Source organism: Boleophthalmus pectinirostris, unplaced genomic scaffold (genome assembly GCF_026225935.1).
Source record: "Boleophthalmus pectinirostris isolate CB_2022bp ecotype Guang Dong unplaced genomic scaffold, ASM2622593v1 HiC_scaffold_18, whole genome shotgun sequence".
In the NCBI taxonomy this organism is placed as follows: domain Eukaryota; kingdom Metazoa; phylum Chordata; class Actinopteri; order Gobiiformes; family Gobiidae; genus Boleophthalmus; species Boleophthalmus pectinirostris.
The window spans coordinates 20369017-20394737 of record NW_026571133.1 but is presented as its reverse complement, the minus strand read 5'-3'; the positions used below and the strand labels follow the sequence as shown (position 1 = coordinate 20394737).

The following is a 25721-nucleotide window of genomic DNA, read 5'->3' as shown; positions in this document are numbered from 1 at the left end:
TGTGGCTATAAATTCGGCATTTTAATTGTTAAAATCTGTTTACTTTTTATAAGCAACTTGCCAGTAGTCTATAGGTCAACTCTTTATAAAACATTACTTTAATTATAAAATCTAGTAGATCGCACAATTAAAAAAAAAAAAAAAAAAAATGTCTGTAAAACCCCCAGCAGAGGGTGCAATTGTTCCCCTCTCATTGAAATCAATGAGAGAAAGGCGGGGTATGGCTGGTCGATGGGATCGGGGTGGGATGGGGACTCAAAGTTGGGCTATTCTACAAGTCAACTCTTTTTGGAATTCACTCACAGATACACATCGCTGTGGGATCCACTGGCTCCTGGACCAGGGATCCGCTAATCTCCACACCCGGAGATGCTGCTTCTTCTTCAGCTTCTAACTTTGGGTGAGTTTTCTCAAATGCTATTGCCATCAGAACCTTATGTGAATCTTTTTGACAGACATCATTATGCATCCACGTAGCTGTCAAAATAATTATACCACAATTATATCAGCCTGTTATATTTGCCCTATTCAGAAAAGATTAGGCCTACTTTATGATAGCCCTAGTAGATTGTCATGAGCATACATTTTTTTTCTTCTTCTAAATGAAATTCACGTGAAGGTAATTTACGTAAATGTACAAAGCAAAAAAATGTTCTGTCTTGAGTCATCTGGATGCTTTTAGAAGGCTTCATTTCGGTATTTATTCTCTCGAAACACTGTAATAACAGACGTACTGACTTACAGCGCTGTGGTGCCCAGCCTGGGCCCAGCTTCCAGAGTTTGCAGATGTGTGCACGGAGGGCAGCTGTTACCCTGCCACAGGTGACCTCCTGATCGGCCGAGCTCACAAACTCACCTCCTCATCCACCTGTGGCCTGCAGCACCCAGAGCGCTTCTGCATTGTTGGGCATCTGGAGGTAATGATCTAAGCTTACTATTGTTAAAGTTTCAGAAACAATAAACATGCATTTCTTTTACAGGCCTATTGTTATTACTAACAGTTTTTGCCTATGGGATACTAGATTATGATGCCACACAAGGGCAGCAATGGTAAAACAGTAACCATGTAAGTCATGTGTTCTGAATTACTGTAGTACTGGTTAGATAATTAGATAAATGAGGATGTGCTTGTACTGAGCATTGAGACCACACTTGTTAAATAGGCTATATAAAATTAACACACATTCCAGATTTTCCACATTCTATTTGCTAAAATGTCAGATTAACTAAGGCATTTTTGCAGCCAGCTACATTATACTAATTTGCACAGCATCTGCCTGTTGTCTCGATGAGTGGGAGTAAGCATTCCCATCCACAATAAAGAGCTGTATGCCTCACAATCCCTGCCCTGTGTGCTGTGTGCGGACTGATCAGGGGTCGAAGAAGGGAGATTCTCTTTTTATCTAACACCCTTTGGCGGTCTGGCTGTGTGAATGGACTCCTTATGAAATCATGGACACACTTTAATGCATTTTCTGCTCTGGAGATAAGCAAGTATGAAAAGCAGGAAGTCAACAGAAGTAGTTCAACTTTAAGTTTTGCTACCTAGTCACATTTTAATGTATTTGGCACAGACAGGGTCAAACTGGGAAATTCTTGTTTCTTCACACATTGTAGGCATATGATATAAGGCTGTATGCAGATGTGTGTGAGAACTGGAGTATAGTTTGTATGTTTGCCAAACCATCTGTTGAGAAACTAATCCTCATGACAGCATGAGTGAGAGTACCACCAACCTCATGTAAACACCATTGCTCTGACCACAACTCATCTGGAAGGTTTATGTTTGGTTGAAAAGCATGACATAGTATTAGTAGGATCTTGATGCCACAAGTAGGTTTATTATGAAATATTTTTAGTGAAGTAATATAGCCACCCTGCCCATTCCCTGCCCTATGTGTTTCCTCATTTTCCTGAAGAGGGTTGAATAAATAACTTCTATGACTCATTCTTGAGGTATCCTACAAAAGTGCTATTTATTTTTTTATAGTGCATATAGAATAGTGTTTTGGGATATTCTGCTTTTTGGCTATTGTGTCAGTGGTATAAATCAGTTTCAATATTATCGAGTATTGTCTATATTTTCTTTAACAATATATCGCACTTTGAAATTTCTTGTTGCAGCCTAATATTATGCCATTTTCTGGTACACAGCAATAACCTATAACATGTATAATTTGTTTTACATTTAGTTCATACCTCCAATACAATCAGTAATGGGACCACTGACCTTTTCGAAATTGCAAAATTGAGAGTCCCTGCCTTTTCATAGTGGCATTTCACCATAACAAGCTGCAGATTTACATGTAGCTTATGTGTTTAAATTATTTTTTAATGGCTACACAACATTATTGACGTGTATGACTTGAGTTTTCATTTGTTTTATAGTTGCGCAAAAGTACAGAGCTGTGGGCAGGGAAAGGAAATAAGTGAGCATTCAGTAGTGCATGAAAAAAGTTAGTGATTAGAGACAACAGTTATAACATGGTTAATAGTAGATTTTTCATTATATGTCTCACTGATCATTGAGTTTTCTCTTTTTTTTTGTAGGAGGAGAAGAAATGCTTTAAGTGTGATTCCAGACTGATGTACGACGAGCACACCAACCCCATTAGCCACACCATCGAAAATGTCGTTACCACCTTTGCTCATAATCGTCTTAAGACCTGGTGGCAGTCAGAAAATGGTGAGAAAGACACATTCCTGATTATTACTCCTGTTTGAAACAAGGGACAGTGCAGCAGTGTGAGAGCCACAACTCGCAGTGTTCTCATGGGAACTGACCTCACTAATGACTGGACTAGAACATCACACAGCCAATCATAGCAGGGCGAGGGGGTGGGGCTTACAAGTGAGTTGCATGGAACAGGTGTGCTAATTAGAAGTACATGAGTAGAATAAGTGTAATAAGTAATACAAGTGGAATAAGGAGGCTTTGCAAAACCTGCGCATTTTGGACACATTATTGACACACACATAGAAATAAGGTTTAATCTTTTTTTCATGATTTAGGTCAATCTATATAAACAGATTAACAGTTACTGAAACTATTCTATGACCAGCAAACCTCTACAGTAACATTCCACTATTTCCGTATACAGGAGTAGTTGCAGGCCTGGGAATTTTTTGATGTTTAAAAGTTTCCTGTTTCCCTAGGGCACCCTTATTGTTTTCAGTGCGCTAAGCAACTGCAAAACTTACAATTATAGCAGAGCGTTTTACTAAAATATCAAAGCATGATGCCTTTACCATGATGCCTAGTACTATTAGTGATTGTAAGACAAATTAGCTACTCACACAAAACCTAAGATGTTGTAAAAGTGCTTCAGAAGCATAGAAGGAAGGAGGTGCTGCAGTGAGTGGGTTAATCTCACACTCACAGCCAGTTTCCTGCTGTTTCAAAGCCATCTGTATCTCCAAACGCACTTCCACCATGACGTACACCTTCTTAAGAATACCATCACTTTAGAGAGTGCATGTGTGGAAAATAGGACTTATGTTTTCCACTATATTGCAATTGTGTAAGTTTTATAGAGCAATAAATGTTACGTTAGCCTGTTTTTAATCATGACTGTTTTTATCAGGTGTGGAGAATGTTACCATCCAACTGGACCTGGAGGCTGAGTTTCACTTCACACATCTTATCATGACTTTCAAGGTGTCTTTCTAAGTTTTACACTATACTTATTATACACAAAGCTTTCCCATAGAAACCAAGGGAGACAGATTCAGTGCTGGACAGCTGTAGTTGAGGAATGTGTAGAATAGTTTTGGTCTCTGGAGGACAGTGGGAATGAGGAGGGCTTCAAGAGCAGTAAAAACACCTTTGGTCTGCAGCACTGGTGGCCATCTGGTTATATGCCTGTCATCAACTCTGACACTGTTTGTCATTGACCAGATGCACATTGTACATCCTTCCCAGCTCTGTTCATGACAGAGAAGACACAATTTTCTCGGTTCCTTTGTAACGTGTACTAGTTATTTTAAGTGGTAGCCATAAATTGTAATTACAATATAATTTTGAATTTACTACGTAATGGCTTACTTTCACATTTTTAACCCTTATTTATGCCTTTAAGTTCAGTTGTAAAACGTGTTAAATATCCCTTTATCATCTTTATTTATTAATTGAATGACAATGTGGCATTAGCTTCTGATCAAGAATTGAGTAATAAAACTATGATCTGTTTGTGTCAGTTTGGCAGTTAGAAACAAAACAGCATAGTGCCCACGAGGCCAAGATGTTGCCAAATCCCATAAATAAGGTGCAGACAATATAAAACAGTGATAAAGGTAGCCCACTCAAAGCTTCTCTCCTCTGAATTTAGTCTATTAATATTTACAGACATTTCGGCCAGCTGCAATGGTGATAGAGAGGTCCATGGACTTTGGGAATTCATGGCAGGTGTATCGCTATTTTGCCTATGACTGTGGGTCCTCCTTCCCCGATGTTTCAGTGGGCCCTATGGTCAAAGTGGACGACATCATCTGTGACTCGCGCTACTCAGACATTGAACCATCCACAGAGGGAGAGGTGCATTTTTTTTATATATATTTTGAAGTAAAATAATGTCAATCTACTAATAAAAAAAATATATATATATATATATATATATATATATTTCTTTACATTTGCCAATTTGTAGGTAATCTTCCGAGTGTTGGACCCAGCTTTTGAGATTGAGGACCCCTATAGCTTGAGGATACAAAGTAAGATGCATGCGTTTAACATGGGTTTAGGAATGGTCTGATCAATACAGATTTGTAAAATTATTACTATTATTTAGTCAGTATTCACTATATATTGAAATATTGTAACATTTTGCCAACACCAATATATGAAATCCCCCAATATCACTGATAAAGATTTTAGCGCTTATAAATCACAAATAAGGAATGTACCTGTATGCAGTACCAGTTCTGTGTTTGGTTTTATGAATGAAACAGCATAACCTGTAGACCAAAATATTACACCATTAATATTTGATTGTCTGTAGTCCAGGTAACACACACTTGATTTACAGCTGAAGGGTCAGAGAAGAGACAGTAAGAATTTCACACAAGGAAGTGACTACATCTCAGAACATTCACACACACTGTAAGATATTCAGACCAAAGAACACAGGGGGCTCATGTTTGTGGCAAATGCTGTGGACATGTATATTGCGTTGTGTAGAAAAAAGTTATTATCTAGTATGAGTGGCTGGTTTACATGCACAACAAAAACTGATCATTACCTGATTACTGGAGTCAGATTTTTATGTCTGATTTTGTTGATTTTGCCGAGAAAGAAATATGCAAATAAGGGCAAACCTGCAAAGACAAAAATTTATAAATTTTTTAAAGAAGGTAAGTTCACAATTAATTGTTTTGGGGGTTTTTTTGCTAATCAGATTTCTCTTAGGCATGTGAACCCATATTAATAATTACATCTAATTATTGAGTTATCTGAAATTTTTAGTTGTTTACGTTTTTAGTGGCCATAAATGTACCCAGTATGACTAATAAATATGTGTATATTTACAGACATGCTGAAGATCACTAACCTCAGAGTGAAGTTTATCAAGCTCCACACTTTGGGCGACAACCTGCTTGACTCTCGTGATGAGGTCAAAGAGAAGTATTACTACGCTCTCTATGACATGGTCGTCCGCGGCAACTGCTTCTGCTATGGCCACGCTTCTGAATGTGCCCCCATTGATGGAGCGCCAACTGGAGCTGATGGCATGGTACATCAACATACAATAGATAATCCATAACCATATATCAAATATCTTCTCACCTTACGTCATAAACTTCCTGCAGGTTCATGGACGCTGTGTTTGTAATCACAACACTGAAGGACTGAACTGCGAACGTTGCCAAGACTTTTACCATGATTTGCCTTGGAGACCAGCTGAGGGCCGTAATACTCATGCTTGCAAGAGTATGTATTTCATATTTCTTGAATCTGCAAAAAAATTTTAAACTTATTATTTTCCCTTCTGTCAATTTCAGAGTGTGACTGCAATGAACACTCTACCTCCTGCCATTTTGACATGGCAGTGTACAAAACCAGTGGCAATGTGAGCGGGGGTGTGTGTGAAAACTGCCAGCACAACACCATCGGGCGGCAATGCGAGCAGTGTGCGCCCTTTTTTTACCATCACCCCAACAGAGACCTGAGGGACCCCAATGTCTGCGAACGTGAGTCACCCTGGCATGACCTCTCCCTGCACGCCTGTCATGGAGTTGTTAAATAATGTATCTTGTTCATAAGCACTGACAAGAAACATCTGCAGCTGAACGCAGTAACTATGACAAAGTCTTTGAAGTGAAGAGCTAAAAGTAACTGTTCAAGCATGATTGTAATTACCTGCTAAGTACTGGGTATGAGGGGCAATAGGTCTTTGAAATTGAACATGCAGGGAATCTCTTTGTGTTTTTAAAATGCTCTTTTACCGTCTAATCCTATTTTCTAATACGAATGTAATTATACAATTATTTTAGATATAGTAAGTATAGTATATAGAATATATTGATTACTTATCCCGGGGGCCTCCTTCCGTTCCCCCGGAGGAGCTGGAGGACGTGTCTGGGGTGAGGGAAGTCCCCGGATAAGCGGACGAAAATGGATGGATGAGGGCAACATATAATTCTCTGGAAGATGCTATGGTTTTGAAAGAAAGCTATTATTTAAGCAGTTATTTCATTTTTGTTTAACTGTATTGACAGAGAGGATGTTGAACTTTTGCAAACTCTGTTTTATATGGATGGGGTCAGTAATTACAGAGATATTAATCAGGTCAACCAGGTCAACAAATGTGCAATCTGATAGTCAAACGTGCAACTGTACTCCATCTTAATTTAAAATTGTAGAGATTCAAGAATGGTGTGAACACAACCTAAGTGTACTAAGTTTAACCATGCTGAAAAAACACTGTCTGTGTCTGGGTCTTTGTTTTTTTTCAGCCTGTAACTGTGACCCATCCGGATCTCTTCAGGGAGGTTTGTGTGACTCTAGAACAGATGTTTCTGCTGGACTGATCTCAGGCCAGTGTCGTTGTAAAGCCAATGTGGAAGGAGAGCGATGTGACCACTGTCGCCCAGGACATCACGGACTGGGGGAGGGACCCGATGGCTGTTTGCGTAAGTCAAATTACCTCTGCTTACTATTGATTTACTATATATTAATAACCATATGTGAATTTTAGCTCAGTGCTGTATTTAACCATAGTTTCTCAGACCAAAATGTCATGATTTTAAAAATGGATGACTACCTTTGAAACCTTTTCTACCAAATGGGACCAGAATATGAATATGAATATGCCTGATATATAGCAAAAGCGCTAGTTGAAAGTGCAATTGGAAGATGGAGACACTCATTTTGTTAGTGGTAGATTATTCCAGCATTCTTGGTTACAGTACTGGAAAAAATAACAAAGATGTGATTCATGTTACTAATATAACTATGTATTTTGGCAGCTTGCACCTGTAACCCACTGGGAACACTGCCTGGAGGAAACCCTTGTGACTCAAAGACAGGAAGTTGTTTTTGCAAACGCCATGTGAATGGACATAACTGCGATCAATGCATGGTCTGTATCGTTGGACAATTTGGCATGACCTGTTTTTTATGTTTTCTAGTTGTAATGTTTTTTAATGTATTTTTTCTTTTTCTTAAGCCGCAACACTGGGGTCTATCCAATGATATGGATGGATGCAGGCCATGTGACTGTGACCAAGGCGGAGCAGTTAATAACAAGTAAGCTTTGAACAGACATTAAATGCATTTTGTAGGCAGGTTGTGAAGAGTGCAATGTTAACACAATAAATGAAAATGTAAATAATAAAAATAAAATCTCTTACAGCTGTGACCCCTACAATGGACAGTGTGTATGTCGGGAGCACATGTTTGGTCGTCAGTGTGACCAAGTTGAGTCTGGCTTCTACTTCATTGCTCTGGATCACTACACATATGAGGCAGAGGATGCCAAGCATGGACCAGTAATATTTTACATTTTGTACTGCCGTAATACATTTACCAAATTTGTTTATAAACTGTTTTGCTGTGTGTCTTGTCTTAGGGTGTTACTGTGGTACCTAGACCTTATCCTTTGGACCGCAGCCCTACATGGACCGGTATGGGCTTTGTAAATGTACCAGAAGGGGCTTACCTCGAGTTCAATATAAACAACATTCCTGAGTCCATGGATTACGATATTCTTATTCGCTATGAGCCTCAGGTAAGATAACTACACATGATACACAATATTTGTAATGTGAACCAAATATTTGACTGCTTTTCCAAAAGTATGTCCAATTATAAATATATTTGACTGGCTGAATGTAAACACAAGTACATCTGGACAGTTGCCAGAGCAGTTGGATCAGGTGAATGTCAGAATCCAGCGCCCCGTGTATAACCCTCCAAATTACATCAGCCACTGTGGCAGCTCCATCCAGGGAGGAGACGAGCAGTACATTTCTCTGCCACCTGGATCTCGGTAAAAACTGCAGACCAGTTGTCGTTTTGAGCAATAACAGAAGAGATACTAAATGTATGTTTTTTCTCAGACATGTGCTGCTGACCCGTCCTGTCTGCTTTGAAAAAGGACTTAACTACACAGTCCGTGTCAGTCTTCCCCGGTACTCGTCTGTGACCGATGCCAACAATCCATACACACTCATTGACTCTGTAAGTCTGTCTCCAAATGTTTATTTATTCTTTTTGTTCAGTCTGTTTGTTTTTATAGAGCTGACTCTTCTTTTATCTTTCAGCTGGTGTTGATGCCCCGGGTCAGAGAACTCAACATATTTGAAGGGACAGATGGAGAAGGAGCCTGGGACACCTTTCAGCGCTACCGCTGCCTTGAAAGCAGCCAGAGTGTAGTAAAAAGTCCAATGACAGACATCTGTAATGACTACATTTTCAGTGTCTCTGCTTTGCTTCATAAAGGAGCCATGGGTATGATATAACAGTGACATGATATTTTTATTAAAACCATTATTTTATGCTGTTTTGATAAACGTTCCTACTCTTTCCTAGAATGTCAGTGTGACCCCCAGGGGTCGCTGAGTGCTGTGTGTCAACCAAATGGTGGACAGTGTCAGTGTCGACCTAACGTTGTTGGTAGGAACTGTGAGCACTGTGCACCTGCTACCTTCCTTTTCAGTCCAGCTGGGTGCAGACGTAAGAAATTACACAATACAACAATAACAACATGCACAATATACATTCTGTCTTGTCAGTGTATCTGTCTTATGTTACCAGCTTGTGACTGCGATCCCAGAGGATCGGTTGATGCTTTTTGCCATGAAGCTACAGGACAGTGTCATTGTGTCCCAGGAGCCACAGGGCGCAAGTGTTCCCACTGTCTGCCTGGCTTTTGGGGCTTCCCTCACTGTAGACCATGCCAGTGTAACGGGCACAGTGACTACTGCAATCCCCAAACAGGGGAGTGCCAGGGATGCCGAGATTACACAGCAGGACATCACTGCGAACGGTACAATGACTCCATACATACGAAATATCCTTTCATAATTGATTTTATATATCAATAGGTCTCTGTACGTTCCCTCATGTTTTAAATTGTCTACCTGCAGATGTTTGGATGGTTACCATGGTGACCCAGAGCTGGGTTCAGGTGGCCACTGTCGCCCCTGCATGTGCCCTGAAGGTCCCAGCAGTGGACGCCAATTTGCTGATAGCTGTTACCACTTGGCCTATAGTAACCAGCTGGTGTGTGTGTGCAATCCTGGCTACAAAGGTAGATAAAACATTTGTTATTGCTGTTTTCTCAGTTGATGCTCTTTTACCTAATGCACATGACATTAACAACAAACCCCTTTAATATGTTTTGTTTTAGCACAAATATTGAAAGGTCTAATTTTCATTTTTGTGCATTCCTGTAGGGTCCAGGTGTGACGAGTGCGCTCCTGGCTATTTTGGGAACCCGTTGGTGCCCAGAGGCCGCTGTTTGCCCTGTCAGTGTAATAACAACATAGACATGCATGACCCAGGTGCCTGTGATGTTCGCTCAGGGGCCTGTCTCAAATGCCTGTACCACACACAAGGATACGCATGTCAGCACTGCAAACTTGGGTATTATGGCAATGCAGCTACTCAGAGTTGTAGGAGTAAGTAACTGTTTTTCCAATATTCTTAGACAAGTCACAGTATTTACTACTGTATATTGACTCATCCATAGATGGTAGAGGGGACAATAATTATTGGGGGTCAGTATTTATTGTGAGTGCTTATTTTTGTACAAGTAAGGAACTTTCAGGATTTCAGGAAGTTTTTTCTATATTCCTGATTTAGAGTTATTGTGTCAGTGGCATAAATCAGCTTTTATATTATCATTTATCATCTATATTTCAGAAATATATTGCACTTCAAATATGTTCTTGTGACTGCCCTAATTATTCCTAACTATTTGTTCCGTAGAGTGCATGTGTTACTTGGTGGGCACTGTGGCACAGGCTTGTTCCTCTCCTGATGGATGCCAATGTGACCAGCTCTCCGGCCAGTGTCCCTGCCTGCCCAATGTTGTGGGTCAAAACTGTGATCGCTGTGCAGCAGATACCTGGAATATCACCAGTGGAAAAGGCTGTGATCGATGTGACTGTGACCCGAAGCACTCTTTTGGGTCCTCATGTGATCTGGTTAGATTTATACTACAGGAATTGTTATTACGTACAAAAAAAGGCTAGATTTCATTTTCATCGATGCAGCATAGTGAAGTAATTGAAATAAACTCTAAAGGAAAGTTTGTATTGCTAAATGATTTTTGTGGCACAGTGTCTAGTCTAGTGTTTAGACTTCACTTGCCAAATTATTCTTTGCGGCTGTAGTCAACTAGAGTTTTCTCTGTTTGGGTTTGCTTTCTTTTTCTTTCCATTCTTCGTGAATTTTAGTACTAGTCTCACAGGAACTGAACAGAATAGTATATCCTCCCCTCACTCAACCCTTTACTGTTTGCACACTTGCGCACAGAGTTTAGGTTTCCATGTTTATTGGCTCCACTCCACTCCACCAAAAGGAAGGAAGTCTCAGAATACACAGTTTAATAATAAACGTCATTTTATATATATATATATATATATATATATATATTATTTATTTATTATTTATATATTTATATACAAACAGAATATTTTTATATTTTTGTTATATAATTACTCTTTTTGTAGTTGTTTTTAGTAAATGATTTATTTCTTTAGGTAACTGGACAATGTTCATGCAAACCTGGTTTTGGTGGTAGGACTTGTCGAGAGTGCAGAGAACTATTTTGGGGAAATCCAGAGGTCAAATGTCATGGTAGGTAACTTTACAGAAAGTAAACAACAGAAATTACAGATATCCCTTTTTAACCCCCATTTTTGCTACACTCATTCATTGTACCTCATTATATCCTGCTACACATTTTTTATACATTTACAGCTATGATTGTTTCAAGATCACTTGGCACTTGTGTTTAGTCTCAAATCCAGTGTTCATGTTTTATTGTCTGCAGAACAGATTGCTAGAACGACAAGCCAATTTAAATTTCCCAAGACTATCTGTAAAACCACTGTAGACAGTAGCTTCTTTGCTCTCAGGGAAAGACAGCAGGAGAAGAGAGTAGAAAAAGGGAGGGGGTCTTGGAATCTAGGACTGACCTCTCATTCTCTGCTCATGAGAACCAGATGTTAGCCCAAACTCCCAGGAAAACATTTTCGTCATGGGCCAACACCCAGAGGACCCTGAAATCCTGACTTATCCCGGCTGTATTTTGTAATGGTTTCTAAGTACTCTGAGCAGCTGGACCCCTCTTCCTGTCTGTGTTGCATATATAATCCACTTATGAGATATTTCAGCACAGTTTTAAACAAGTACTAGTTTATCAGACTGTGTGATTTAAGCAAACCCATCCAGTGACATGGCTGATGAATTGTCAATGTTTTTAGGTGCTCTGTTTTAATTGAAAACACAAAGCTATGGGACCCTCTCTCATTTCTCTCTCATAAAGTATTTCAATGATGCAAGTTGTTACAGGGCTGAAAATGAACCACAACAACATTCCTTGTTCCTTACTCATACTGTACTGACATTTACGGAGTCACTATGACTTTTTAGTTCAACATTATTTTTCATGTAAGGTTTAAGTAAACTCTTAAATTAGTTCACTCTTGTAAATTGTTACTTCTACACAGTCACCACTCACACCTTTTAGAAAGGGTCTACTGTAAAAAACAGTATACTTAAACATTACCTGTATTTTTGTAGCTTGTGATTGTGACCCTCGGGGGATCGCCAGTGAGCAGTGCCATCGCGCCACAGGACAGTGTACATGTGTGAAGGGCGTGTCGGGCATGAGATGTGACAAGTGCGCCAGAGGATACCAAGGGGAGTTTCCTAATTGTGAGCCCTGCCATGATTGCTTTACAGAATGGGACACTGTTGTTAATGAACTGAACAATCAGACACAACGACTTGAGGCCCAAGTGACTGAGCTTCAGACCAGTGGAGTAACAGCACCATATAAAGAACTAGTTAGCAGTTTAGAGACAAATATCAGGGCTCTCAAAGATATAGTTGAAAACAACCCAGCAGCTGCCAAGTTGGAGGAAATACAAGATTTGATGCACCAAATAGCGTAAGAAACTCATAGAAAGAACATGGGATAATGTGTGTTTGATAATAATGGTATTTTTTTGTCTATTAGTGGTGTTATGTCCTTTGTTAATGGGATGCTGAACACAACAGAGAAGACTTTAGATGTCTTGCATGGCGATACCAACAGCACAGATGCCAACTTGGAAGAACTGACAAATAAAGCCAACAAACTGGACCAAACTGTGAAGGAGCTTAGGCAACAAGTATTTGATGCCAAAAATGCCAATATACAGGGTAAATGATAAAATACTATGATATATACCCACAAAATGGCAACATGAGACATTCTACAACTTGTTTGTTTCAGGTGCCATGGACACTATTGCTCAAGCACACACAGAGTCCACTAAGGCTGAAATCCGCGCCAACATTTCCACAACCATTCCTGGTAACACAGTGGCGATTTCAGAGGCTGTACGGAAAGTCACAGAGGACAAACTTAGGAACAGTAAAAAAGAGTTTGATCGGAAGCACCAACGCAATTTGGAAAAGCTGAAAAAACTAGAGAATGAGCTGAATGAATTTGACCTGTCTCCACTGAGCACACAGGTACAATTCAACCAAATGAATATACGTAATAGAAATGTGATTATTTAAACCTTAGACTCATTTCTGTGTGAGTTTAGATCTGTGGAGGTGCAGTAGAAGGAGAGAGCTGCTCTGGCTCCCCCTGTGGTGGCCTAAGTTGCATGAGCAAGGATAGTGAATCCCACTGTGGAGGAGAAGGGTGCAAAAGTCTTGTCACAACATCTGAAACAGCTTTGAAATCAGCCAAAGATTTAGATAAAGATATTGATACAGCCATGCAGGAGGTGGACAAGCTATCAAAATTGGTAAGTCAACATTTTAGTTTAAGTGTGGAAAGTCAAAGCAAAAATATAATAAATATATTCACTTGTATTAATTTGCTAACAGGTATGGGAAGCTAAGGTCCGAGCAGATGAGGCTAAAGTGAATGCTCTGGAAGTGCTGAAGAAATCGAACGAGAGCAAAGAGAGAGTGGAGCAAAGCAACAACCAACTTCGAGACCTTATTAAAGAAATACGTGATCTTCTGACCAGTAAGAAAATGCAACAGTTAAACACAGGTGTGATAAATTACTTAGCTTAACCCTTGTTATATTTTTATTGTGTAGATGACAAGGCAGACTTATCTGTAATTGAAGCTGTAGCCACCGAGGTGCTGGCTCTACAGATGCCAGCTTCTACACAGAAACTGCAGGAGCTGACCGAGGAGATAAAGGAAAAGGTGGGCAGCCTGACCAGTGTAGAGACCATCCTCACACAAAGTGCCCTGGACATCAAGGCTGCAGAGACACTTCTCAAGGAGGCCAAGGAAGCAAGGTAGCAAAAATATTTCAGCTGTACTTTCAGTGTATATTTTCTTGTCAGAGTAAGGCATTGTGTCACTGTACATTGCAGTATACCATCATCATCTAAAGGTTTAAAAGAATTTCATATCGTTATGTAACAAATAAATTATTTTAAGCAGTAATAATCTAATACTGTGAATTGTTATAGTAAAAAGGCGTCTGACACAAAGGAGAGTGTAGATGTTGTGAAAGAGGCCTTAGAAGAGACAAAGAAGGCCCAGACTCTTGCAGCTGATGCCATACAACTGGCTCTGAACAACACTAAGGGAACACTAGACCTGCTCATTTCAGTAAGACTATGTTTTTGATACAGATTTTATTACAAAAACTGTGCTTTACTTTGTGTGCGTTAATTACTAGAATGCAATTTTTTGTAATTTAGGTGGAATCCGAAACTGCTACATCAGAGCTAAAACTGAGTAACACTACAGGTCGCCTGGTTCAACTGGAAAAGGAGGTTGGCTTATTGAGACAGGATAACCTCGAAATGAACAGGCTGGTAGAGACTGCAGACGTGACCAGCGAGCAGGCGAAACAGAATGCAGATGAAGCAGAGCAGGTCTATTGCTTTGACAAATATTTATTTTTGACCAATTTATAATAATTTCATAAATTTTCACATAGTAATTGCAAGGATGAGGAGTTACATTTCAGTTCATGTATGTGCATGCACAGAAGATAGAGAAATATATTTGCCATGTTGTGAAAAACAAATATAGAAACCTGCAAAGTTAAATACACCTGAGACTGAACAACCTTCCAATCCTACCCCTGATATATAATTTAAGAACAATTAAGAAATGTATTACTCTACTTTGCTCTACATTGCCAGTTCTAATCTTATCCCAGCTTTTTTTTTCACACATTGTGCTTTGGTAAGACCATGTTTCTAACCTGATGGTTCATGCTTTGTTGACATACCTTCCCATCTTGTTTGTGTCTGTGTAAAGGAGTTTAACCTGGAAGTGAAGGATAGATTTAATGAAGTACAGGACCTGGTTGAGGATAAAGGGGAGGCGGTGCTTCAGGCGAGGATACGGGCTGATGAACTGCAGCAAGAGGCCAAAGAGCTGCTGGCCCAGAGCAGCATCAAACTGCAAAGGCTCAAGGGTAAAAAACACTGATTTAATGTGGTAATGCCATAAAAAGTGTATGGTCGGCCTAAATGTCAACTAAGATGTCATTTTAAAGCCCCACCACAGAGCTTTTATTGATGTTTTACTGTACTGAAAACATAGAAAAACAAACAAACCCTGCATATTCAGGAGTTCCTCTCACCACTGTGTTTTTAAACTCCATACCATTTCAGCCCTGGAATTGCCCATCTCTTCTGAACTAAAGGTAAAGATAGCTGTTAACACAGATGTAGACAGACTAATAATAAAGGGCTATAGAAACACGTGAATGAAATAAAACAGCAATCCAGGTAAGTTTTTAAAGAAACAACATTTCTTAATAAGTAATATAAGACCTTTAGACTTATCAACCTCCATGGAGAATGTTCTTAAATTGTTTTAAATGTCTTTGTCCATAGACTCATTCAAGTGATCTGGCTCTTCTAGATGTTTTATGCAGTTTAAGCGGTGTTGCTTTTAAATTCTTGTTTTTCTCCCTTCCCTTTTTAGAGTTGGAGACATCTTATGAGGCCAATCAGAGGATTCTTGAGGTCAAAGCTGCAGAGTTGGCTCAGTTGGAGGAGATGGTTCGTCGTATCTTAGAAGAGATCAGCTACAAAGTGACACTGTACAGCACCTGTGTCTGATTAACAGTATTAAACCAGATGTCCCATTTATTGAATTGTTGGCTGGGAATTTGATAGCATTCTAAAAATTTAAAACATTACAAATCATGATGCCATTTAGTCACAGGAAACTAGAGCTAAATTCGAAATCCTCTGTGCCAAATATTGCAACAATGTATGCCTTTCTATGAAATTTAATAATTAAGTTAAATTAGTTTATTTCACATTTATATATTTTATACATCCTAAAAGTTATTTGGACAAACTTGAATATTTGTATTGTGAATGGAGAAAATAAACTTCATTAAAAAACACCAGAGGCATTTCGTAAAGTATTTATTCATTGTTAATTTTTCTGAATACTCCATAAATTCTGCTCACATTAGGCACAGATTACAAGTTGACAACGAAGTAGTGAAATATTAACTCTGAATATTACTTTACTGTTGTACAAAAATATCAAAGTTTGAATCTTGTGTCAAGAAGATACCAATTCAATATAAAGTCTAGACTTTATACTGGATGACAAACCTTCAACACAATGAAAGTGCTTTAAACATGTATTCGATGTGACAAGACATCTATTGGCAATTTACCTTTAATTACAGGTAACAAATTAAGCTGTATTAATACAATGACGATGACAAAATAACAAATGCTGGTGTGCCTGTCTTTAACTTCTCTAAAAGAAACTAAATTGGCACGTGGCACCCTTTAGTCTGTTGACAGTCAATGCTGTCATAACACACAAACGGCAAAAATAAATTTGCTTTAAGGCCAGCTTTCAGTATATACACAGTTGGTTACTCCCTGGAGCGGGGGTTGTGTGGTGGAGGGGCTCCTTCCACTGGGGCTGAGCTGGGGACTGAGTGTAACTGGCCAGCATGCATGCGCTCATTGACCCGCAACTGGCACCCATCCTGCAGCATCCGCAGAGCGATTCGGGCAATGTTTCTAGAATCGTCTAAACCAGAGTGAGGGCGGCCTTCATACTTCAGACCCAGTTTATCCAACATTGTACTCAGCTTTGTCTGTGGGCGTGGGACCTAAGGACAAACAAGAGTCAATGTAAGAATGTACAAAAATAAACTGCAACTATATACATTTATTATCTCAGTGAATAGAATATTACATTATATTGGTTTACAAAATATTTAACTATTATCAGTCAATTTGTATTGATTAGTTTTTGTCATACCTTATAAAAATTTCCATATGATTTCCTTATATTTATCCATTTCTTTGCAAATTGGGGATATCTGATACGACTTATGGTACACTGGATGTTCAGAAACTTGCTCATGTCCCAAGCCCTAAGAAGTTAAAACAGTTAGCATGGTGAATCTGGCAAAACAATGCACAAAATGCGGTTTGTGTAAAAAAAAAAAAAGTAAATAAATACCCATCAGTCAGAATGGCATATTTGTATTTTGTCCCAAGCTCTCGTTCCTGAAGCCAAGCTACAGCTTTTTCAAGGACAACTGGAAAGGGGTCTGCTTCATCAACCATTTTCTGTTACACAAAAAGAGAGTTGCAATAACAAATCAATATATATGTGGTATCAAGGGTGTCTTCTACCAACCTGAGTGATTCCGGTTAGATTTACACAGAACTCAGAAAGTTGTGGGTTCAGTTCTGGCTTAACATATTCCTGGAAAGAGTCCACCTGAAAGGAATGCACATCTAGTTAGTACAATGTCATAATGATAATATTCACATTTGAATAAGAAATAGCACAACTAACAATTTCCAAAGTCTCTGTGTTGATGAGAACCATTGGAAACTCAATAATTTCATGCTTGAAGCCTGGAGGGTTATCCTTTTCACATGTTGCCTCAAAGTCCACCACACAAATGTAGTCGTAGTATGTGTCAGTAAGGCCTCCCTCTGCTGCGGACTGCTGCAGCTTTTGCTTCTTGTAGTGGCTCTTCAACCTTTTCTTCATGACATCCTTCACACCTCTTAACATATGAAAAATGCAAAATTAGTGAAGACTACATTAATTGCTTGACAAATCATTGAGGAGGAACTGCGGAATATATATAACGTATATTTCTTACCTTGTGTCAAGCTTTAGATCGGACAATTTCTTTCGAAGCTCTTCTTTAGACATGCGGTTAATCTGCCCATTAGCCAAAGCAATTTCTTTATACACAGGATGACTGTAATCTCCATTAGACGGAGAGGACGTGTTGGGGGTAGGATCTTCATCTGCACATATCCTAATGCAAGACTGGAGGAATAAAAACAATGGTTACACTCATCAATTGCCAACAGATAAATACAATTAATGGCAACAGCATACAACTGGCAGTTGTTAACAAAGCAGCAAATGTCACGATCTTGGTTGCTCTCGGGATTGATTTAGCAGCAAAGATTCATGTACTAACCTTGTCTTTATCATGTCTTCGTATATCAGACATCTTCAATCTGCTGTCTGAACAAATGTTCTCCTTGTGCTCATCCATCCAAAACAAAATCGTTGTACACAGACGCAACCTTAAAACCTATGAGCCTTTTTAGCAGCTATTAAAACATAAAAGAGACACTAAACCAAAGAACGTGAGTAAACAGTAATCCACATATCACACGTGACGTGAAAGAAAAGATAATGAGCAGGTAAATGTGTTAAAACAAGCTATAATTTCGCAAAGTTTTGGTAAAGCGCGCTGTTTCGTGAGAGGTCAGTTAAAACTGCTTCCGGTACTGTCTGAAGGAGATAACTCTAGCGCGCCCCCGTCTGTTCTGGAGGCCTTTCATGTAAACGTTAAATACTAAATCTAAACAAACTTTTATAGACAGTAAAAGATCTTAACTATTCACTCATTAGGCATTGTGATATGAAGGTTACATTATAATAGTTTTATATTTTTTAATATTTTTGTAAGTAGTTGGTTGAATCATTGTATTTGTACAGCAGATGCCTAAGCCTATTTAAGTATTACTGACATTTTGTAAACCTTTGCCACTTTTGCTTATATACGTTTAGTCATGTCTTTAAATGTGGATAACATATTAGCACTTGTGATTAAAAGAAATGATGGTCTTGCAGCTAGACTTGACTGGTCTAAAGTAAAAATTAATAATTATGCAGCAAAGATGCTCTGCTGCAGACTGTCAATCTACCAAGGGATGCATTGACATGTCTTGATCCAAACTAAGAATTTTTAAGCACTGCAGAGAACTGTGAGTTATATGAAATCATTATTCAAGTTCTGGAAGACAGTGGTCAGTGTCTTCAAAATAAGAATCACAAAAGTTGCCATATTAAACATCATCATGTTGCTGCTAGGGAAGCTTTCAATCTCTGGCATGACGCAGGGAAGCCTTAACAAGAGGCATTGTTTGAGTCTAAAAAAGTGACTAATGCTAGATTTAAATATACTCTTCGTTACAGTTCTATTAAAAGAAAAGAATATATTATGAGAGAGCAGACTCTCTTGCCAAAGGACTCCAGCTCAATGACCATAAATTTTGAAATAATGTTAAAGTTAGGAACAATGTTAAAACTCTACTGCCATCAAACACTGAAGGTGTATGTGACTATGATAATATTCCTGACTTGTGTACTGAATTGTGTAAACATTTTTGCGATCTGTTTAACTCAGTGAAAAGTGATAATGTTAATATTGATAATGCTGATATGACGACATGGTGGTTCGTGCCAGTGAAATCTATGATGACATTTTAAAACTTGGTGGAAATATTCAAATCATAAATTATGCCCTCTGCTGTATATGTTGTTTTACCAACTTTTTAACTCATGGTGTCCTGCCCAGTTCTATTATTTTTGTTGTTTTAGTTCCTGTCTCTAAAGCTCATTTAAATAGTTTGGACCTATTACCCCTGCCAGCATTCCCCTTAAATTTTTAGAAAATGACACAAGATTGGAAGTGTATGTTTTAACTAATGGCAATCAGTTTGGATTCAAAAAAGGACATGGAAATGATGTGAATTTATGCACTGAAAGAAATTTTTGGGCAGTAACTTGGTTTGAATTCATCTATATTTCTGTTTTATTGATGCCATTATGGCGTTTGATAAAGAAACCACAACAAATTATTCCTGAAATTAGTCATTAGAGGTGTCAAAGTATTTGATTCGAGTTTAGTGTTCTGGTATGCTAAACAATGAGAGTGAAATGGGACAATGCTGTATCAGAGTCTTTTAATGTTAGTAACAGTGCACAATAAGGTGGGGCACTCTCCCCGTTTTTATTTAAATTGTTAATTATTTTGATGAACTGTACAGAGTTAAACATTTGTAAAACAGGCTGTGTCAGTGGAACTAAAGTCAGCAATAATCTCGTTATCATAAGTCTTTACAGTGCTGGGAAGCAAAAGCTATTAAAAGTCTACTCAAACTATGACAAAAAAAAAAAAAATATATATATATATATATATATACACACACACACACACACACATATATACACACACATATATATATACACATATATACACACACATATATATATACACATATATACACACACATATATATATATATATATAATTAAACATTATTCCACAAAGAGTAACATCATGATTGTGACTAAAGAGACCAAATACCTTGGTCACTTTGCCACAGATGATTGGTAGGATGACAGTATTGTAAACTGTATGCCCAGGCAAATATGCTGAGAAAATGTAGTCCATTGTACACAGCTCCCCACCCCTTTTTTCATTTTTAAGTATGGACCAAATAATATTTGTGCCTGAAATAATGAATAAATAAAATATATAGCAAGTAAATGTAATGATCTGTGCACTGGGGTCCTCATAGTCTGTGTCAAAATTATGACATATTTAATTAATACTATATCAACAAATACAAATAATGTGGCTTTAATCAAAACAAAGAGCAATGAATAAAATGTAGCCTTGGATGGAATGTTAGCCTTAATGTTTAAATTTAGGCAATTCAAAATATGCAGCATATTTCTATGAAATTAGCCTTGAAGGCATTTTATTATTTACCAGTAGATGGCACATAGTTCTTACAATGCTGTCTTTCTGTACTCAACTTACCTTATTTAGGGACACTGATAGTGACTACATACACATTTACAATGAATTTAATTCTGTTTTTAGGCATATGATAATTAGAAGGGACACAGTGTTTTCAGTTTATAAATTTATTTTATTTTTAAAAATAAAACAAGTGAAAACTAAAACAATATTTGAGCTTGTTAAAAATAGAAAAAAGTAGTAGGCCTGAGTTAGAAGGTTTGTTGTAGGCCATGTTATCTGTTGTAATGTGTGTAGTAAAATGCCCCCAAAAACAAATTTGTTTATATTTGGCTTTGAAAGCAAAATAACAGATTTACTGCCAATAATCTACAATGTAAACATTAATGGCAGCAGTCCCTTTACCTCATTCATGACCACAATAATTAAAGGTCGAGGGCAAACGAGGGTAGAGGGTCGAGGCTACATTGTTAGATGTTAGTCAAATATCTTGTTGCATTCACATAACAAAAAAATAAATCAATAATTTATCCAACTATTTTTTTTTATACATAGGCTACATTATAAATCTGGAGCAAGTTTGAAGCAAATGCTGTATGCCTACTTGTACTGTTTTGCAGTAATGTTTTCATATGTTAACATATAGCATTTTAAGATCTCATGCCAAAAAATATGACAAAATCTTTGAAAACAGAGAACACCTCCTATTTCTTAGCAAAATGAATGCAACAAGACACAAAAAGCTTAATTTGTTCAATAAAAATCTATCACTGGTGTGCCACAGGGTCTCTCTGCTCAGCAGGAGGTGCAGTGATGCAGTGATAGACCAGCCAAGCCTTTTTCAAATCACACAAACACATTAAAATCAACAAACAACCAGTTTGATTTTTTTTTTTACAGTACTTCTTAAAACAGTTCATGGTCCATCTTTGTCAGACAACTGTAAACAACATTTATTACACAGACGACCTTTCTCACTTCTCACCTTGTTTATTAGTGGTGCATTAGAATCTATATTATTAGAATTATATGGGCAGCACAAAAACACCTGAGCATTACTGCATTTGGAAAATATATGCTGTATATTATTTTCATTTGACAGCATTTGAGGGAGATTTTTGGGTGTAAAATATCTTAATACATATAGAAAATTGTTTTCATATGAATATAGTGTTATAACTTTTCCATAATGATTCCTTTTATCACACATTAAAAGCACCGACATATAAAAACACATAGATCAGACAGTTTAGAAGGAATAAAGAAGAGACACACCACACATATATGGACAGGACGACACAGATACAAACCATACAAAGCAATCTTTAAATGGATGCCTTCAGGCTTATGCAAGTGAAGGACAAGACACATGTTGCCAGCACATGGGTGGAACAACCCTTTAAGCACAGGTAATAATCACTCCATTTTCATGCTGAAATGAAAGTCTAAATCTAAAATTAGGTCAGATCAAACTGACCCAATGTATCACTGGTCTTTATTTGGTCCAGTCAGTGTGCAACTGTAGTGATGAAACATGATGCCCCATTGTTCAACATTTGCCCCATTCACTCCTTAACACACAGTACTTAACAGCCAAAATAAATTATCAGCTTACATATGTGTGCATTGTTTATGCGAATATTTGTGGACAGCTCTATGGTTACTGCTGGCCACTACTGCCTGGCAACTATGTGGCATGCAAAACTTGTAGCCATAAATTCACTGTGAGTGTGGTCCTCATGGGGAGAGAGAGCTGGTCTGCTGGTATAAAGCTACATCTACACCTGTCTTTGCCTCCTAAGTCTCCACAGCAACATGTCACCTGGAAACCTGGACAACCCTTGAGAGACAGTTCAATAGTCTTTGTAGCTCAAGGTGGAAGCAGTAGTCTTTCTACAGCACACTGTAAATGTTCCCAATTCTTCCAGAGCAAAGCGAGCACGGACAGTCCCATACAGGTGAGGGCCAGGTGGAGGCGGCTTCGTAGCAGTGGGGCAGTGAATTTTGCGGCCGTGGAGACACACACCAGAATCACCGTGACAATGGCCAACATGATGTTGATGCATTTACCTAGCAGCACCTTTGCATCTGCATTCTCCAGCTGCACTGTTTGTTGCTGCTGCTGCTGCTGCAACTCCAGTTTAGACACTCGAGTCTGGCAGGACTCCAGGGCTTCCTGTGTACAAAATAAAAAACATGGTTAATACATGAATAATAATACTATAATGTACACTATTGGGCTACTGCAAAAATCTGCCAATTTGAGTGGAACAGCAACAGTAATGTGCATGTTAAAAATATCCCTGACAAAGCCAGTTTTAAGACTTAGACTTAGACAAGCTTTATTGATCCACAAGGGAAATTATTTGGACACAGTAGCTCACACATCACAATAAATACAATAACAAAGAGCAAAAATATAAATGGTAATAATAAATTCTAAATATGTAGCAAAAAAGATAGCAAGAGACTGTTGTCAAATAAGATATAATCTTATAAATGTAAAAGTACAAGTAAAAATAAAATAGAAAGATAAGTAATAGAATATAAAATCACAGCTTTATACAAGAGGTCATAGGAAGACAGGACATAGGGTTATCCGTTGTCCAGTTGTAGGGAGTATTATCTGTTACATAAGGGTGAGTTGTTGTATAGTTGTATGGAGTATGGTGTAAATGGAGTCCTGTATCTGTCCCTGTTTGAGCAGAGCTGTAGGAGCCTGTTGGAGAATGAACTCCTCTGTCCCTCCATAGAAGATTGATTGTCATAAGTGGTTTTGACATGATGAAGAAATATCAATTAAAACAACGCAGTCTGTAAATTCATAGAATGTACACACATTTACCTGTATGTCTCGGGCACGCTCGTAGGCTTGGTAAGCCACCTTTTCCTCGATGCTGGCCAGCTCCTGCTTCAGGTTGCTGGTCTCGTGTTGGTGCAGCTCTGTGAGGTCATTGAGCTCTTCCTCCAATTGCCGGTACCTGACAGACAGAAACACCCACACACATGAAGGAGCAGGTGGAGGCAGAGAGCCAAAGGGAGAGAAAAACACAATGCATAATTGAGTGTGTGTGGGGGAGTAAAGCTCAGCAGTTTATCCACTACACCCTCAACAATGCAGCTGAAATGTGCTCTTGATTTATGTATGGGTAATTTGGGAGTTAGTCATTCTTTCTTTAGTGTGCCAGTAAACCTCATCAATATGACTAATATGGTAAATTGGTACTGTTTATACTGTATTGTTAAATAAGTTGGATTTCTAAGTATCTATACATTTTTATAGGCCAGTTCTCAAATATCCACTCACCTGTATCTCTCGTCCTGCAGCATTTGTGTCAGAAAGCCTTGATCCCGTTTGAACTGTGTACTCAGATTTTCAATATCATCTGACAGCTGTGCTTGGGCGTCCCTGAGCTCACGGACCATCTCCAGGACTTCTTCAAGGCGCCCATTGGACTCTGGTCGTCCAGGATCACCAGAGCCCGTGCCCGACCCCCCCGCAGCGTTACCAGTTGAGTCACCTGACCCAGAAGATGCTATAGAGCATTCATCGTCACTTTGATACTTTGTGGCTTTGGCTACAGTGGTGGCACTACCGCTCAAACCTCGAGCAGTGCCCTCAACCTGCAGCCCTGATCCTGTTTCCATGGAGCTCTTGAGGTGGGCAATATTGTCAGCACTGCCAAATTTGTTCCTGATGAGGTTAGCAAACTCTCGTGGTTTGTTAAAGAAAAATGGTGGTGAAAGCGTCACTCCAGGTCCAATGGTCTTCACTTTATCCAGTGTTTGATGCCGTCCTGTAGAGCTCACGTCCCGCAGGCTGCCCTCTTTACTCTGCGTCCCAGACTCCTTTTGGTTCCCATTCTTATGAGAGTGTTTGCCATTGCTTTCACTGTCCTTCATGCGTCGATGGTACTGTTCCAGTTTTTTCTGCAGCCGGTTGATAGTGTGGACGGACTTTTGGTTTTTCTTTTCAAAGATTTGGCGAATTCTTTGAACCTGCTGCTTTTCAGCATTGTTCATAAGTTTCAAGTACTCAGCAACATTCTCATCTCGTGCTGCTTGTTCGACTTTAATCTGTTCAGTTACCTGCACAGAAATGCAAAATCACAGTTATAATCTTTTGAAAATAGACATGAAGACAAGCTGTACATTTAAGTGTTGTCTTAGGTAGAATATTTAACACAAATCAGGCAAAAAACTTTGTCTTTGTCATATTCTTACTATGTGGCACAGACTGTTAAACTTCTGACAATGAGTCACATATAAAAGCTCTATGCTGCAAATGCAACATTTTAGTTCATAAATACAATTACAAATGTATGCAAAAGTGTTTTTTCTGACCTTTAGGATCTTCTGCTGCAGACTGTTGATACCCAGTGCCCCCTTCGTAAAATCCAACCCCACCCCATCGTCTCCGACACTGTTCACTACATCTAAGTTGGATTCGGACCCACCGCGGCGCATCGGCACCGGGATGCTCAAGATGTTGGCATCAGAGCCATAGCGCTCTGCCTGTAAGATAAAAACATGAAATTATTGTACAAAATATCATGTTTTGCAGAATTAAACACATAATAAGATTATTTTATTGTTTTTCTACTTATCTCCATGGAACTGCAATAACAAGAATGAATTAATGCCCCTTCTGGGGTAATCACCTCCTTGGCATTTAACTCAGGCAATTGAACCCTGGAATTATGGCACCATAAAATAGCATACACATTTAATTACAATTAACCACTCACACATCACAAGAGATCATGGCCATAAAAAGTACAAATAGCTCAACTGAATAATATTTCTCAACTAACCATTATTTTACAATTGGAGTCCCAACAATTTTGAAAAAAAAAAAGTTCTTTCATTTTTTTTGCTCATCATATTTTACCTGAGTAAGCGCACCCACATCGTAAGCATGAGCAACAAGCATAAATTAAAACAGATCTTAGAAAGACAAGTGCACACGGCCTCGAGAGTCCTTGTATCAAGAGAACA

General features: G+C 38.6%; 3 protein-coding genes across 6 annotated transcripts in view; 1 reads left to right on the top strand and 2 right to left on the bottom strand.

The window, feature by feature from the left end:
- Nucleotides 1-268: 268 nt before the first annotated feature.
- lamb1b (laminin, beta 1b) lies at nt 269-16067 on the top strand. Of its 2 annotated transcripts, none has more exons than XM_020926327.2 (33): nt 269-400; nt 745-917; nt 2551-2686; nt 3585-3658; nt 4346-4534; nt 4647-4710; nt 5527-5729; nt 5806-5926; nt 5998-6186; nt 6952-7128; nt 7465-7577; nt 7665-7744; nt 7851-7986; nt 8067-8225; nt 8353-8486; nt 8557-8677; nt 8761-8947; nt 9029-9172; nt 9254-9485; nt 9586-9749; nt 9895-10119; nt 10430-10647; nt 11206-11302; nt 12251-12620; nt 12690-12874; nt 12948-13189; nt 13267-13473; nt 13556-13700; nt 13776-13983; nt 14161-14302; nt 14395-14571; nt 14963-15122; nt 15638-16067. In XM_020926327.2, the coding sequence occupies exons 1-33, from the start codon at nt 370-372 to the stop codon at nt 15772-15774; spliced, it is 5340 nt and encodes a 1779-aa protein (XP_020781986.1). In that variant the 5' UTR covers nt 269-369; the 3' UTR covers nt 15775-16067. The 2 variants fall into 2 exon arrangements, with proteins under 2 accessions (XP_020781986.1, XP_055009702.1); XM_055153727.1 differs by having other exon boundaries at nt 276-400; nt 760-917.
- A 5-nt stretch (nt 16068-16072) lies between these two features.
- Nucleotides 16073-18452, bottom strand: eri1 (exoribonuclease 1). Its single transcript, XM_020926683.2, has 7 exons — nt 18144-18452; nt 17814-17986; nt 17498-17714; nt 17336-17419; nt 17156-17265; nt 16952-17066; nt 16073-16799 (listed from the first exon to the last, which is right to left on the bottom strand). Exons 1-7 carry the CDS (start codon nt 18219-18221, stop codon nt 16557-16559), a joined length of 1020 nt encoding a protein of 339 aa, XP_020782342.1. The 5' UTR covers nt 18222-18452; the 3' UTR covers nt 16073-16556.
- A 2076-nt stretch (nt 18453-20528) lies between these two features.
- Nucleotides 20529-25721, bottom strand: part of tmcc3 (transmembrane and coiled-coil domain family 3) — a 29495-nt gene continuing 24302 nt past the window's right edge. For all 3 annotated transcript variants that reach the window (XM_055154172.1, XM_020926377.2, XM_055154173.1), the window contains 4 exons: nt 25068-25238; nt 24031-24812; nt 23569-23704; nt 20529-22899 (listed from right to left, as the gene is read on the bottom strand). In XM_055154172.1, coding sequence (XP_055010147.1) covers nt 22594-22899; nt 23569-23704; nt 24031-24812; nt 25068-25238 — 1395 coding nt within the window. In that variant the 3' untranslated portion in view covers nt 20529-22593. The remainder of the gene's footprint in view (nt 22900-23568; nt 23705-24030; nt 24813-25067; nt 25239-25721) is intronic.

What these genes read in the sequence shown, in the direction of transcription:
- lamb1b (XM_020926327.2), top strand. Translation starts at nt 370, where the DNA reads ATGCTGCTTCTTCTTCAGCTTCTAACTTTGG. An exon ending in GCATTGTTGGGCATCTGGAG is followed by an intron (nt 918 to 2,550) that starts GTAATGATCTAA and finishes TTTTTTTTGTAG; the next exon opens with GAGGAGAAGAAATGCTTTAA. An exon ending in CTATAGCTTGAGGATACAAA is followed by an intron (nt 4,711 to 5,526) that starts GTAAGATGCATG and finishes GTATATTTACAG; the next exon opens with ACATGCTGAAGATCACTAAC.
- eri1 (XM_020926683.2), bottom strand. Translation starts at nt 18,221, where the DNA reads ATGGATGAGCACAAGGAGAACATTTGTTCAGACAGCAGATTGAAGATG. An exon ending in GAAGACATGATAAAGACAAG is followed by an intron (nt 17,987 to 18,143) that starts GTTAGTACATGA and finishes TTATTCCTCCAG; the next exon opens with TCTTGCATTAGGATATGTGC. An exon ending in GATCTAAAGCTTGACACAAG is followed by an intron (nt 17,715 to 17,813) that starts GTAAGAAATATA and finishes TCATATGTTAAG; the next exon opens with AGGTGTGAAGGATGTCATGA.